At 38.0% G+C, this 15,323-nt stretch overlaps 2 protein-coding genes and 1 long non-coding RNA gene across 4 annotated transcripts in view; 1 reads left to right on the top strand and 2 right to left on the bottom strand.

The window, feature by feature from the left end:
• LOC148682563 (uncharacterized) overlaps positions 1-15,323 on the top strand; it is a 172,694-nt gene that overhangs the window by 10,486 nt on the left and 146,885 nt on the right. The window lies entirely within an intron of this gene.
• On the bottom strand, positions 2,931-15,240 carry zgc:153116 (the record flags this gene model as incomplete). Its single annotated transcript, NM_001045423.1, is given in 3 exon segments — positions 2,931-3,810; positions 10,666-10,811; positions 15,206-15,240. Coding segments are annotated over 2 exon segments (953 nt in total), but the record flags the coding sequence as incomplete, so codon positions are not given.
• LOC148682568 (uncharacterized) lies at positions 4,736-9,070 on the bottom strand. Its single transcript, XM_088650869.1, has 3 exons — positions 7,857-9,070; positions 7,004-7,194; positions 4,736-6,560 (listed from the first exon to the last, which is right to left on the bottom strand). Exons 1-3 carry the CDS (start codon positions 8,996-8,998, stop codon positions 4,876-4,878), a joined length of 3,018 nt encoding a protein of 1,005 aa, XP_088506995.1. The 5' UTR covers positions 8,999-9,070; the 3' UTR covers positions 4,736-4,875.

The following is a 15,323-nucleotide window of genomic DNA, read 5'->3' as shown; positions in this document are numbered from 1 at the left end:
ACGCCGCAATGACTTCTGGCAATTGGAAAGACTGTTGCTCTCACAAGTCTGTGTTCGAACTGTTTTCGATATCAAGAAAACATCCAGGGCTGCATATTTCCATGCTATATGAAAATCCGATCTGAAAATCCAGAAAAGAAAATTCAGGACAAAGATGATGATTTACATTTGGTCATTTCTATTAATCCCAGGCCATTTCCATGACTGGAAGGCTTGTGGGAAGCCTGTATTGTATATGAAAAAATGCATTGAACCAGAGAGATGTGAAAAAATTTACGTGATTTATTGCATTTGTGTGGGAATATATTAACTGACAAAAGCAAAACAACAAATAAAACATGTCTTATAAAGCTACGTGTAAATAAAGAAAATGCTCAAAATATAACTTTCATAACTCCCTGAAGACCTAGAAAAGGATACTAAATGGCACAATATACACAACATATATATACACAATATATAAATAAATGTGTGTTTATATATATATATATATATATATATATATATATATATATATATATATATATATATAGCACTCTCTCCTTCCTGGAAAGACTTCTTTAATCAAATACCAGATACTCATGAAAAGTAACACAGATGTTCATCACTCCCCATACATAGAAATCCTCAGTTCAAATCTTTCTCCTTTGTGTTAGAAATGGCCATTTTCCCATTATCCAATCAGTTCCCAAAGAACAAAATCCAACACCATCTCACAGCAATTCGTAACTTTTGGATTTAGTGGTTGATTCGGATTAGTGTGATCGTATTTGTGCAATTTAGTTCGTTTTGCTCATCCCCCAATGACGGTTGGGTTTAGGGGTGGGCTTTGGTGCCACAAAAATTAAAAAGAATACATTTTAATATGACTGACCTCGTATGAATTCACATGAATTAGCTAGTAAACCAGGGGTGTTCATACCTGTTCTTAGAGATTGACCTTTCTGCAGAGTTCAGCTCCAATCAGGGTTCCATCCATTCTATACTCGTTTTCAAACAAAAAAAGGAAAATTGAGCAAACGACTTTAAAAAAATGAAAACGAGAAAAAAAAAAACGAGATTTTGGCTCAATTTTCATTTTTTGGTTTAGGGTAGGACAATGGATAAACGACTTTAAAAATTTAATATACACATCTAGGCGGTGCCGATTCACCCTTTTTCCTCTGATAGGTCAATCAAATCTGAGCTCGTGGTGTTGCCCTCAAAATAAGAGCCCTCTGCAGACCATACCCAGGCTTTTAATTATTATTATATTATTTAATTATATATATATATATATATATATATATATATATATATATATATATATATATATATATATATATATATATATATAAACTAAGTTTACATATTCTGTCATTTGATTAGTTAGCAGCTTACATTCATTGTGTCTGCATAAATTAAAAAAAAATGTAAATTAGCAGTATTATTACACATTTGTCATTAAAATAAGGTCCCAATCTACCAAACGTCTTGCTGCTGCGCACCTGATGCTGATAACAATTTAAAAAGATAACAATTTCTGAGCAGCACCTGGTTTGCATGACTGCTTCAGAGCTACTGTAGGCCTAAATAATAATACTACTAATAAATATTGTTTACATAGTGTTTTTTAATGTTTAGCTTCTTTAACAGTTGTTAGTTATATATATATATATGTTAGTTGTTATATATATATATATGGTTATATTTATTTCAGATTTGGTTGGTCAATCAGAGGAAAAGGGGTGTTTTAGCACCACCTACATGTGTATAATGAATTTTTAAAGTGGTTTATCCCTTTTCCTACCCTAAATCAAAAAAATAATGAATAAATAAAAAATTGTTTTCGTTTTTTTTTTTTTTTTTAAATGTCAGTTTCTTTAAATTTACTTTTTTTTAATTTGAAAAGGGATAGAGAATGGACTGAAGATACCCTGAGTAGCTCCAACTTTGATCAAACATAACTAAACCAACTAAGTAGGATCTGAAGGAGCACTTGATAATTACAGACCGGTGTGTTTGATCAAGGTTGCAGCTGAACTCTGCAGGAAGGCAGATCTCCAGGAACAGAGTTGAGCGTCCCTGCGTCAATCTGACAGAGCATAAAATAGGTTAGGTTTCCTCGTGAGATCAAACTGACCAAATCACGGACCCCCCTACATTTCTTTCTTCTCTTCAGGACTGTTTCTAGGAGGATCTTCTGTTTCACATTGACGTGAAAGGGTCTACTTCTTGTATGTTTCAGTGTATATTCTCATGTGGGCATTAGGTTGATCTTTCTATAAGAAAGCTCTTTCCACTAGCAGAGTTTTACTGTCGTGCATTAAGCGAGCATACCTGGGCTAATCACATTTCCAGTCACTTCCATGTCCCGCCAAATACCTTAGGCAGAGTCTGTCCATTCCACTAGTTTTGCAGTTGTGCAGGAGAGTACATGAACCAAAAAAAGAGAACAAGACATAGAGCAACTAGTCAAGAAGAAATCACGTTAAACACCTTAGAGGTCATTATAGCTTAAGATCAGCCTTATGTTTTCCTTTTAAATCAAATGATGTTGCATTAAATAAATGCAATATGATAAGGGATATTTCTGCTCTGTGTCCTTCTTGAATATATTCTTTCATCAGGTGGCAGGCTCTACACCACATTAAAGACACAACAGCCAGTAACTCTCAGTTGTCGGGAGTTGTTGTCATGTTTGAAAGGTGTGTTTGGTAATGAACGTGCGCGTTATGATGCATGTGTGTGTGTGAGAAAGACAAATCGGATGAAGGACGCTCATCAAAGAGCATTTGAAAAGAGGATGCTATAAAAAATAACAACGAGAAAAAAAAGGGCGGTGAGATCACTAGATGTACAATAGTTGGTCAGCGTGAAAATATGTATTTTCTGAGGTGTTGGCCCACTTGTGGAAATGTGGCTGTTATTGAGAGCACGTGTGAGTGAACATGTGGAGGTCAAGTCCTGCTTTGGATTGATAGCTCTTTTTACAGGGAACGCACTTGTAAGGCTTCTTTCCAGCGTGAAATCTCATGTGTTGGTTAAATTTCTCCTCTTCTAAAAAGCTCTTTCCACATTTAGAGCACTTGTGATGTCTCTCTAAAGCGTGACCGTTTACATGACCTTTAAGCTTGAGTTTGTCATAAAAGCATTTCCCACACTGTTTGCAAACTAAAGGTTTTTCTCCAGCGTGGATTTTCTTGTGCTTGTCGAATGCCGCTTCCATGGCAAAGCTCCTCCTGCACTGATCACAATGATAAGGCTTTACCCCAGTGTGGGCCACCATGTGCCTATCGAAGGCTTCTTTGTGGTAAAAAGTCCTCCCGCACTCCTCGCAGACCAAAGACTTCCCGTCAAGGTGCGTTTTGATGTGGTTTTTAAGTTTTGCTTTCTGAGCGAAGAATTGTCCACAGTTTTGGCAGGTTTTAGATTTATCTTGAGTGTGCGTCCTTATGTGGAGTTTGAGCGGTCCTCTTTGAGTAAAACCTTTCCCACAGTGTTCACAGGTGAAGGGTTTCTCCTCGTGGTAAATCCTCATGTGGTTATGCAGCATGATATATTTACTGAAAACCTTCTTGCACAGTTTGCAGGTGAGAGATGTCTTTTCAGTGTGAGTCTTCGTGTGGTTTTTAAGGTGTTCTTTCGTGGTGAAGCTTTTCCCACACTGTTTGCAGTTGAAGAACACTCGGAGTACCCTGTTTTGAGCCGCTTTTTGGGGTGTATCTGTAGTCTGCTTTTCTGCGGTTACGCGATTCTGAGGATTCTCAGCCAGATCATTCGCTTGTCTTGTGTCCAGTTCATGCATCTTCTCCTTCAGAGGCATCGCGTCTAAGGGGGAAAAGATATAGTTCAACCACAGATTAATGGCATCAAACATTTTCTTTCTTCCAAGATGATTTTTGAAAACATTCAAATAGTTGACAGACAAATTATACAAGCAAAATCCCACAATGCCAAAGACAAAGTTTGTTTGGAAACTTTCTGTTCTGAATGTAAAAAAAAATCTTATGCCAGGTGGATATAGCCTGAGTGGGAAAACAGATTTTAAGCCTAGATGTTCTAGTGTAGCATTACACAGGTGGTCCTCGAGACCCCTCTGAAGGTTAGGAGTAAGCGTGTTCAGCTCCAGGTTGTTGTGACCACGCCAGACAATTAGCTGCTCAAGATCCTGTCTATTTGCAGACTCCTCTCCATCCTGGATGAGGCAGAAGACTGTAGAGTCAGGCGTTTGACTGAGGGGTCTTCTGCAGTACACTCTTTGGTGTACACCAGGGGTGTCAAACTCAGTTCCTGAAAAGCCGCAGCTTTACCCCTAATCAAACACACCTGATCAAACTGAGTCCTTCAGACTTGTTTGAAACCTACAGGTAAGTGTGTTGAAACTATGCAGGGCTGCAGCCCTCCAGGAACTGAGTTTGACACCCAGGGATTAAAGTGAAAAAAATTCTTGTGACTGAACTTTTTTCAGGCCAAGCCATATTCCTAAAACCAAAATTTTATTTAAATAGCCGAGACCAATAGCGTTTTAAGGGGAGATTAAACCGCTTTAATGTTGCCAGTTTGCATATTTTAAAAGCTATCTTTGAAAAATATATAACTTGACAAATAATCAACCATCTACCACACATCTTTTCAGTGCATGTTTTTATTTATCTTATAACACCAAATGTTTGGTGAAACTCATATTAACAGAAAAAAAGTAATAGCACCACCATTAAATTCAAAATAGAGCTTTTTCAAAAAGTGTTTTTTTTCAGTGCATGTTTTATGTATCTTATAACACCAAACAATGTTTTGTGAAACTATTAATAATTAACAGCAAAAAAAAAGTAACAGCACCACCACTAAATTCCAAAAAGTGCTTTTCTTGTCCAAATGCCTCTAGAGTGCTTTTCACTTTTTCTGCTTTTTGGCTGTAAAACCATATTCCTGAAGCTTGGCTACACCTGAAACCCGTTTTAGTGTTTGACTAGCTACATGTGCAGGAGTGGCTCCAGGAGAGGTGGAGGAGGTGGAGGCTGTAGCAGCAGATTTACCTTTAACTCCAGCAGTGGAGGAGGTGGAGGCTGTAGCAGCAGATTTACCTTTAACTCCAGCAGTGGAGGAGGTGGAGGCTGTAGCAGCAGATTTACCTTTAACTCCAGCAGTGGAGGAGGTGGAGGCTGTAGCAGCAGATTTACCTTTAACTCCAGCAGTGGAGGAGGTGGAGGCTGTAGCAGCAGATTTACCTTTAACTCCAGCAGTGGAGGAGGTGGAGGCTGTAGCAGCAGATTTACCTTTAACTCCAGCAGTGGAGGAGGTGGAGGCTGTAGCAGCAGATTTACCTTTAACTCCAGCAGTGGAGGAGGTGGAGGCTGTAGCAGCAGATTTACCTTTAACTCCAGCAGTGGAGGAGGTGGAGGCTGTAGCAGCAGATTTACCTTTAACTCCAGCAGTGGAGGAGGTGGAGGCTGTAGCAGCAGATTTACCTTTAACTCCAGCAGTGGAGGAGGTGGAGGCTGTAGCAGCAGATTTACCTTTAACTCCAGCAGTGGAGGAGGTGGAGGCTGTAGCAGCAGCTATTCGTTTAACTCCCAGGGTGGAAGAGGTGGGGGCTTTAGCACAAACATAAGAGGTGGAACCTTTCTTTACTTTTCTAACCCTAACTTCTGAGAGAACCTTCACAGCTTCCCTCAGTTTCCTTTCCTTTTGATTGTCAAGGTTCACCTTCTTTTTCTTCAGATGATTTTGGTATGTCTCATAAGAAGACAGGCAAAATCTCCTTAATGCAGGGGTAATTTGCATTTTAGATGCAGTTTTGCCCATTACCTTCATGTTGGACTTGAGAATGGCTAAACCTTCATAAGTCTCAATGTTCAGCCTAACCCTGTCTTTCTCAATTATATCATCCATCATGTTAAATGATCCTTCTACAAGAGGGCCAGTGAACAATGACAGAAGAGCCTTTACCAACTTCCCTAAGATGGGGAACCTCGTTCCTCCTCCTGTCATCTTCATGGCAAAAATCTTACTCCACCAGTCAACATCGATTCGTGCATTGTTCTCCTCAAAGCATTTGGCCTGTGCTCCTAGATCTGTATTAATCTGGTAGGCTCGAACCTCTTCATCCAGTTGACCCAACTCTTCTGACTTCACAGCATTTGGCAAGGCCTTGGCCAAGGTGTTGAATGCACCTTGGACTGATTCGTGGAGAATCAATGATGGTGTCAACGCAGATAAAGAGGTGATGATGATGTTGTTGAGGGGCAGGTTTTTCAGGAGGAATGTTGCTGTCTTTATGTAGCCTTCTCTGAGAGAACTGTAGAGCTTCTGCACCCAGGGCTTCTTTTCCACTCTAGCCTTGTTTAAGGCAAAGAAGCTGAATCTTCCCACAGACAACCTTTTGTCAGTGTACTGCAGGTCTCTCTGGTGAACATTAAGCTTCAACAAGCCATTTGCACTCAAAGGGATAGTTTCAGGCTTCATAAATTTGGAGAGAAGTTCCCTAACCAGCAGTAGCATTTCAGCATGCAGCACATGAATCATGGGCTTTTCATGTTGCAACTTCTTCAGGAACACCTGGAAAGTTGGAAGTACACCTAAAAATCACAATAGAACCAGATTAGAAATGGGTCTGTATATTTTATTCATTGATTAATTATCACATTCATAGCAATGTAACATACTCTTCTTAGAACATTACAACCCTTTAATATTATTTTCTAGATTTGTTATTTCCATTTGTATTATTCAATTGTCTAGTTTAAATTACATCAGTCCTGACATGTTTTAAATCTGGTTAATAAGTCCGTAACTTTGTTTTTGAAAACTGCTGTATAAATAGTTTATTATTAGTAGTAGTAGTATTAACCAAAGTGATCTGATTAACAGTGATCTAAAAACTATTTATAGTTAACTCAGATTCCATTCAAGGATTCCAAGAAAAATAAGCATATAATAAATATAGCAATAAAGGGATTTCAATAAATAAGAAATCTCTGTACTTTTCTTAACACTTAAAGTGAATAAAAAGTGAACATACCTCGATACAAATCAATAATGGTTGTGAGCTTGTCGAACTCGGAAAAAAGCATACAGATGCGTGTCTTTCGTTTTTTGTTGACATCACTTCCTATCCTCGCAGATTTTGCTATTTGCTGTTGCAGACATATTATCCTGGCCTTCTCATCAGATGTAACTGCATGCTTATCAAGAAGCTGGTTCAGGAGCCATCTGCATCACAAAATTATAATATACAAATAAGGATTAAGGAGAAAAAATAGACAATGCTATTTCTAATTGCCAATACTTCAACAGTCATGACATAATTTTTGAGTTTACAGGTCAAGACTCATCCTTTTTTCTATATAAAGATTATTTAATAATTTGATAGCATCTGGAATAAAGCTGAGCTTCACTGTTCTAACATATTTAACCCTTTGAGTCACTGTATCTATAACTTTATATACATAACCTGATTGATCACTGAGGCATCGCCACCCCTTGGTTTAGATTTGTTATGTAAAAAAATCCAGTAAATGTCTGCATCTTTAAATATTATTAATAACAAAAAAGTGAGTGTGTATATATATATATATATGTGTGTGTGTGTGTGTGTGTGTGTGTTTATTTATATTACTTTTTTAGGACCAAATGTCCCCTCATGGATAGTAATACCGGGGATTTTTGATGTTGTGGGGCCCTTTTTGTGGGCCCCACGTGGGAAATAAAAGGGGAAGGGGATAGAATATACAGTTTAAACAGTAAAAAATACATTATGCCTATGGAAGGGCCCCACAAAGATATCACCATAGACCTGTGCGTGTGTGTGTTTTATTAAAGATCCAAAAAAAGCCTACTAGTACAGAAATAAGATGATACAAAAATAGAAGTACCTGTGTTTGTGTTGATCATGAGAAGACAGGACGCTGTAGAAGTGCACGGTCAATGGATCCATAAGGTCCCGTATTCTGTTGCACACATCTAACATTTGCAGGAACCTGCTGCTGATGGGACATATTAGGCTCTTATTCTCCAAATGAAGTAAGGACTGGAACTCAGAAAAAATTTCTTTCTGTTTGGGTGATTTTTCAATGTCATAGTATACATCAGAGCAAAATTGTTCCACAAATCCCTGGAAAGTATTTAAAAGGGCCTTGGCTGCATTCGAGACCATATGGACAGTGTCTCCGCTGACATCCAGCAGTGATGGATTTTCTCTTCTGACTAGTGTCTCTACTCCAGACTTTTTCCCTCTCATCACACTGCAGTTATCCAACAGTATACCAACAACCTGATTCCAGTTCAGGCTATATGACTGGAGAATATCTGTCAATGTGTTTGTGATTGATAAGGCATCTGCGATATTCAGTTTCCTCGAGGCTAGATGCTGGGTTGCCACTTTTCCCACATCTTCATCATAGTACCGAACAAGAACATTCAGAATCCTGTCCATGTTTCCATCTGTTGCCTCATCTACATTTAATGAGAACATCTTCGTTTTCAGCTTAGATGACAATTCGGACTTCCAATAAGCAGCAATACCATGTGTGCACAAGTAGGAGGCATGTGCATTAGACATTGACAATCTTGAAAGTGCACTCTTGTCTTTGACAACTGACTGCATCAAATTAACTAGCGGTTGTGAGATTGTGAACGACAGGTCATGCTCCGCTATGAAAGAACATACGCGCACTTTTACATCGCACACACGGTCGGCCATAGATGCATGAATCTCCGTTGTGGTACTTGTCGCACCAGGCAGGGAGCAAGTGTACTGTAGAGCACGAACGGCGGCATTGTGACTGGCTTCTGACTGATGGCGAGCTAGCACTTTTTTGCCATTACTGCCATATTGAAGTTTCCTGTGGCATACTGTGCAAAGACACGTACCTGGTTGTTTAATTTTTTTTGCCCACGAACTAAAAGGCTTGCCATTCTCCCCAATTTCGCTAAGCCAAGCCCATCTCCATTTATTTTTTACACTTTTTTCGATCTCCGAAACATCGGAGCCTTCCTGCATTATAAATGGGTCCATGCTATCTTAAATATAAATAACTTACCTCAGCCGTAGCCTGACATGTACTTCTCTGAAACTATACCAAAACCCGGAGTGGATCCATAGCGGAGTGATGCTAAAACGCTTAGAGTGGAGAGAGGAACGTGCATTTGCTCCACTCCAGGCTTTGATCACAAAATTTTTTTCCTCCTCAGCAGGCTGAATACACTTCTTTTCTTAATTTAAGACCTATTCAAACTAAAATTAAGACATTTATTACACTATTTGAGAAATGCCTATATTTACAGCATTAAAATTAGGAAAAGAGCATGAAAAAAAATTAAGAACAAGCGGAACACTGTAATTGACGGAAATCCGTCAATGACTCGCTCCAATTGACGGAAATCCGTCGTAACGACGGAGAACTTTAATCCCTGGACACCTCTATGCTAGGCTATATGAATTATTGGATTTCCTTTTTATCCAGAGATTAATGGATGAGGTTCTGCATTAGGTGAGAGGAAGGTGATGTACTTTGCACATCAATGATGTTTAGTTTACTACAAAGCCATCTCAGCACTTCTTCAAGGTGTTCATAAAGCTGGTTTAAAAGATTGCATTTGTTTCTAGCTTACAACAAGATGTCAAGGAAAACAAGGTCCAGCAAATTTGCCTGTGGATTCATTTCCCAAACCATAATCCATTTAGGACCAGACTTGTTCCTGGAGGTTCGGTGTCCTGCAGATTTGAGCTCCAACCGAATTCAAACACGCATGAACAAACTAATCAAGGTCTTACTAGGTATGGCAGGCAGGTGTGTTGAGGGAAGTTGGAGCTAAACCCTGGAGGAACACTGGCCCTCCAGTACCGAGATTAGTGACCCATGATTTAGGGCAAGAATGTCCAAACCTGATCTTGGAGGGCCACTGTCCTGAAGAGTTTAGCTCCAACTTCAATTATACATACTTAACAAATAAAATCCTATGCATTCCAGAAGCTTCCTGACAACTTTTTCAAGGAGTGTTTGGAAAAGATGGAGTTAAACTTGCCAGGAAAATTTGGACTCCCCAATTTAAGATGCATAGAAGTTCCTAGTGTTAGCAGAAGATTACCACTAATTTTCTGAACTGCCAGCTTTAAAACAGAAGAATGCAGCCTGATGTTGAACAATCATGTCAACAAGCATTTGGTACAATCAAGTTCCAGACCAGTACAGACCATTCCTGACTCCCGTGCCAGTGTCAAGCACACCTGAACAAGCTAATCAAGCTCTTACTAGGTGTACTTGAAACTTCCAGGCAGGTGCGTTGAGCTAAGTTGGAGCTAAATTCTGCAGAGACACTGGTCCTAGAGGACCGAGATTGGTGACCCCTGCTTTATGGAATGCAAATTGAGTCAAAGCAGCTTTATTATAAAAGGAAATAAAGGAAAATCAGGTAAGAGTGTTGAGCCAGAAGCTGAAAAACATGCTACAGCTCATCTGTTATGTTAGTTGTTAGAGCAGAAATGTTTATAAGAAGAATAATGTTTGGTTTGGCAGTAAAAAATAGAAACAATATCATGAAGGCCAAGCATTTACAAAGGCTAACATCCTAAATCACGCAAAATTAAACGAGACACTCATGTGACTTTCAAAATCATCTTCATTTTTGCAGATCTGAATGAGGATCAAATGACAGAGCTGAGCTTTGAAAATGAAAACCAACCTGTAGGTTCCTCAAGATCTGCTTCAACTCTAACAATCTGGATTTCTTCCTTTTCCCGTTAAATTTTCGCCATCGTTCTCCTCGCTCAGCTTCTTCAGCAGGAGTTTTTCCGTTTCTTGATGAGCTCCTGATTCAGGATCAGCACACTGGTGAGGGAGTCAGTCATTAGCCTTAAATCACCAACATTAAAAACTAGCTCGACAAACCCATGCAACTAGTCCACCTTAACTAACACTGTCAGAAGCAACACTTGCATTTGAATATAACTATATCATAGCATATCTTTGCTTTTAAATGTCTCCTCAGATACCTTTTTAATTGCAATCCTGATAGTTAAATACATTTCTCTCCATTGGCATTCTGTATTGTGCTGTTTTGTTTTCCTCAAAACTGATCCAGATTAACATATGAAAACTCTCCAGGGAAGAGAGCTGCACTGTTAATCAATAGAGGATCGGGATCTCAACACCCACGCAACAAATTATAAATGATGATGATTTGCATATGTTTAATAATCCTTCCAATTGCTGCATTCAAATCAAGAAAGAGATTCAGTCTTTAGTTAACAAACAGTCAAATAACATATCAGTACTGGGAGAACAGTTTATAGTTTAGATGAAACCACTGATGTTTATGGTAAAATTTTAAATCACCATCATATGCAAATAACAAAGCTCAAACATTTGTAGGCAGCAATTACATTATTTCACCAATAGGTGGCAAACAGCCACTGAATAATTCTTCAAACATGATCCTCTAGCAATGAAACATGAAGTTTTATGTAGGAATACACAGATATGGATATTTTGGCCGATATTGATAAACTATAACTCTTAAGATATGGATGCCGATAGGCGATACACTATAGCTGACAGAGAAGGGTACTGTAACTCGGTCCTTTATCAGTATCGGTGCTAAATTACAAAAGACCAAAGTATCGATGAGCTCTGATATTAACGGTTCTGCTATCGGTATTGGGTAGTTAACATTACATACAGTTGCATAATTAACGGACCAACCTTTTCTAATTTGCAATATTTTATATTCGTCTGCACAGTTGGCAAAGCTCGGGTTTCCAGCAAGCGCATCAAGTGCAAAAGCCAAAGTTCTTGGCTGTGTGGTGACTAGCGCTAAGTGCACACACATAGTTCGTGACACAGCTCATATTCGTAAGCTTGCAGATTGGTGGAGAGAACCAAACGGGTTGCATTTCCCGAGAGGACACCAACATTGCCCGTTGCAACAAACGCAAAAAGTTCGGCTAAGCATCTTTCAAAAGTGCATTAACTGCAGAAAGACAAATAAAGAGTTTTCGACTGCCTACATCATCCACATCAAAAAAAAAAATCTAAAATTTAATTATTCTTTATAATTCTTTATATACAAGTACTTTTATAGAATACTTAAAGGGCACCTATGGTAAAAAAAAAATCTACTTTTCAAGCTGTTTGGACAGATCTGTGTGTTGGTGTAGTGTATAGACCGTCATACTGGGGTGATATGAACACACCCAGTCCTTTTTTTTCAATTTAACTACAAATAAAAGGGTCGGCCAATTGGAGCTGTTTTCAAATCGATCGCACCATAACGTAGGTGTGCGATTCCCCCCGCCCACCGAATTGATTGACAGCTGCGCGCATTAACATGTTCCGGTAGTCGCGTGTATATGTCAACAAGACCAGACAGACATACGCAAAGCAACCGGGAATAAAAGCTCTGTTCTGTTCGCTAGGATCAGCAATCATCATCAAATGTGATTAAGAGTAAGTTTCACATGTTTAAAGTGTTTTAAAACCGAGTATGTGTGTAATTAATTACAGCGTTTTCCTTCAGCTTTACTTCATCAGCACAGCCGCGTGTCAGAACAATTATAAAAGAAGACGCTTCAATCCCGGTTTGTGGAAGTTAAATCAGGTTTATTTTGTACATTAGCATAACAGATATCCACACAGTACTTGAGGTTAGCCTTAACTAAGCTAAGCGCGCTCTGTCTGCCTGCCTGTGTGTGTTGCGCGCGCGCAACTTCACAATACTGATTAGTAAAGGTTAGTTCTTACTGTAGTATCTCACAAACGCTATGTGAGACCTCCTTCCTTTAAGTCTGTCTGTTGTCTGACGCAGCTGAGGGAGGAGGCATGTAGAAACAGTGGGCGGGAAAGACTCGTCTTAAAGGCGCAGTACGACAAAACCACCCCCTGCTGGAAATCAGTATAAGACAGCATCTTGTAAAAGGTATAATAAAAAATCTGATGGGTATTTTGATCTGAAACTTTATATACACATTCTAGAGACGCAAAAGACTTATATTAAATCTAAAAAAAAGGGGTAACCTAGGTGCCCTTTAATATTCTATATAGGTTTTGAAGAGACATTTTTCTTATGTATACTATTCAGGGACGGACTTAATGATTTGGGGGCCTAGCATTAAAACTCAAAGCATTCTCTCATATATACACACTCACACACACACACATATATATATATATATATATATATATATATATATATATATATATATATATATATTTTTTTTTTTTTTTTTTTCTCTGTAGACTTTCGAAAAAAATATATAGCTTAAAGGGACTAATAATATTGACCTTAAAAAATGGTTTAATTAAATAATTAAAACGGCTTCTTTTTTTTGCCAAAATAAAACAAATAAGACTTTCTCCAGAAGAAAAACATTATCAGACACTGAAAATTTCTTTGCGCTGTTAAACATAATTTAAGCAATATTTCAAAATCAATAAAAAAAATTCAAACAGGGCGAATAATTCTGACTTCAACTGTGCGTGTGTGTATATATATTATTCAAAAAAAGGTAATGATTCGCACTCAATTGCTTCGTACTGTTTTTATTTTTCTTACATTTTACGGGTGATTAAAAGACAGACATTTCGGCACAAAGCCTTCCTCAGTTCACACATGGTTTGTGCCGAAACATCTGTCTTTTAATCACCTGTAAAATGTAAGAAAAATAAAAACAGTACGAGGAAATTGAGTGTGAATCATTACCTTTTTTTGAATAATAGCATTGATAAGACTGACGCACCAAACCAAAGTAACTAAAAAAAAACGCAAGCACGCAGGGCAAACTTCAGTAACTCTGCACATGTGTATATACATTAACCTTTATTTTACCAGGAATGAAATTAAAAAACTGTTTTACAAGAGTGCCCTGGCCAAGATTAAGCAGTATACATGTCACATGGGTCTAAAAGACAACAAACAAAAAACAGTTAACTGTTAACATGAGTCACACAAACTACTCAAAACATCTACAAGCCGGTTTCAATGTCTAAATCATTTGTAAATAAACTGCATGTTTGAAATATGTTTTGAGTGTAACCTTTAGCTTATTAATGTAAAGAATATTTTAAAAAATCACAAATGAAAATTAATTTTACAAAGTATGTGAGGTTAATTAGCCATTTTTGTGATTGGATTTTAGCAAAGATGGAACGTATCACTTTTGAAAAGAAGTAGGCGAATAACGTTAAAATTACAAAGATTATGGACAGATTTTACAACATATGATAGAAAACTTATAAGTTAAATGATTAATATAGGCTTCATGGCATTGGTCTGTGCCCGCTAATTTCTGGGAGCCCTAAGCGGCTGCTTACCTCGCTTATAAGTCTGCCCTGATACTATTATCTCGATAATGATAATATACAGACCAGCCGTGGGGGCCATCTAATATAATTTCATGATAAATAAATAAAAATATCCAATCTTGAAATACAATCAAACACTATTGAGGTAAAGTTGGTTTTATATTCGCACATTCATTCAGTGACAACTTGTGACCCGCTCCCTATTGTTTACTATGGTACTTTGAATATTGAGCCTGAAATAACCCGCAAGTATGCCTTGAAAACAACAATAGCACGGTGTATTTGACTGTGAACAATGTTGTATGCTGATTGACTGCTTAAACGAGTTTGCAAGTGATACTTTACTGAAATTATTATTATATTAAGATGAAAGTCTGAATGTGTGAATATAAAATTAACTTTACCTCAATTCAAATACTTAGTAAGAATACACAATTCTGCAGTGTGAATAAATGAATAAAGGATTTAAACAAGCTTTAAAAGGGAAAAGACAAGGAAAACTCTGGGTTTACTGAAGAAAACTGACCCCTGACCAGATTAGATGAAGAAAGTAAATTACCACAGTAAATGGCTGAGCATTAATTGACTTCCTTTAGTAACTTTTAGGCTTGACTTCACTTTCTCTGACCTTTTAAATAAAGCACTGACGAGTTTGTTACACTGTTGTTGTGTTCAACACGCGTTCATGTGTATGACTTGTTTACACGCCTAACTACTCTGCATTACCGTGCGGGGTGTGTAAACAGTGTTAAACTGATGAAGGGAGTGAAAAGAGACGCAACAAAACATCTCAAAATAACCCTCATTAACAGTACAAAACATTTCATTGTGACATTAAACGATCGTTCAGCCGCTGCACACCGCTAGAAAAACTATATAAACAGTAGAAACTACTTAAATGAATGATTAAAACACAAACATACCTTCCTTCCACCGAACCATGCAAACGCTGGAGTGCGGCGCCGTCTAATGACGTCACATTACCAGTTCAAAATAAAAGTCCCGCTTTAAATATTAACTGAAATACACAATGTCCTTTCA

Source organism: Danio rerio, chromosome 4 (assembly GCF_052040795.2).
Source record: "Danio rerio strain M-AB ecotype USA chromosome 4, GRCz13ab, whole genome shotgun sequence".
NCBI lineage: Eukaryota > Metazoa > Chordata > Actinopteri > Cypriniformes > Danionidae > Danio > Danio rerio.
This window is presented reverse-complemented; position numbering and strand designations above follow the sequence as displayed.

Coding starts and splice junctions, on each gene's coding strand:
- LOC148682568 (XM_088650869.1), bottom strand. CDS start 8,998: ATGGACCCATTTATAATGCAGGAAGGCTCCGATGTTTCGGAGATCGAA. Junction 7,195..7,856: donor CATGATCAACACAAACACAG/GTACTTCTATTT, acceptor TTTGTGATGCAG/ATGGCTCCTGAACCAGCTTC. Junction 6,561..7,003: donor CATTATTGATTTGTATCGAG/GTATGTTCACTT, acceptor TGTGATTTTTAG/GTGTACTTCCAACTTTCCAG.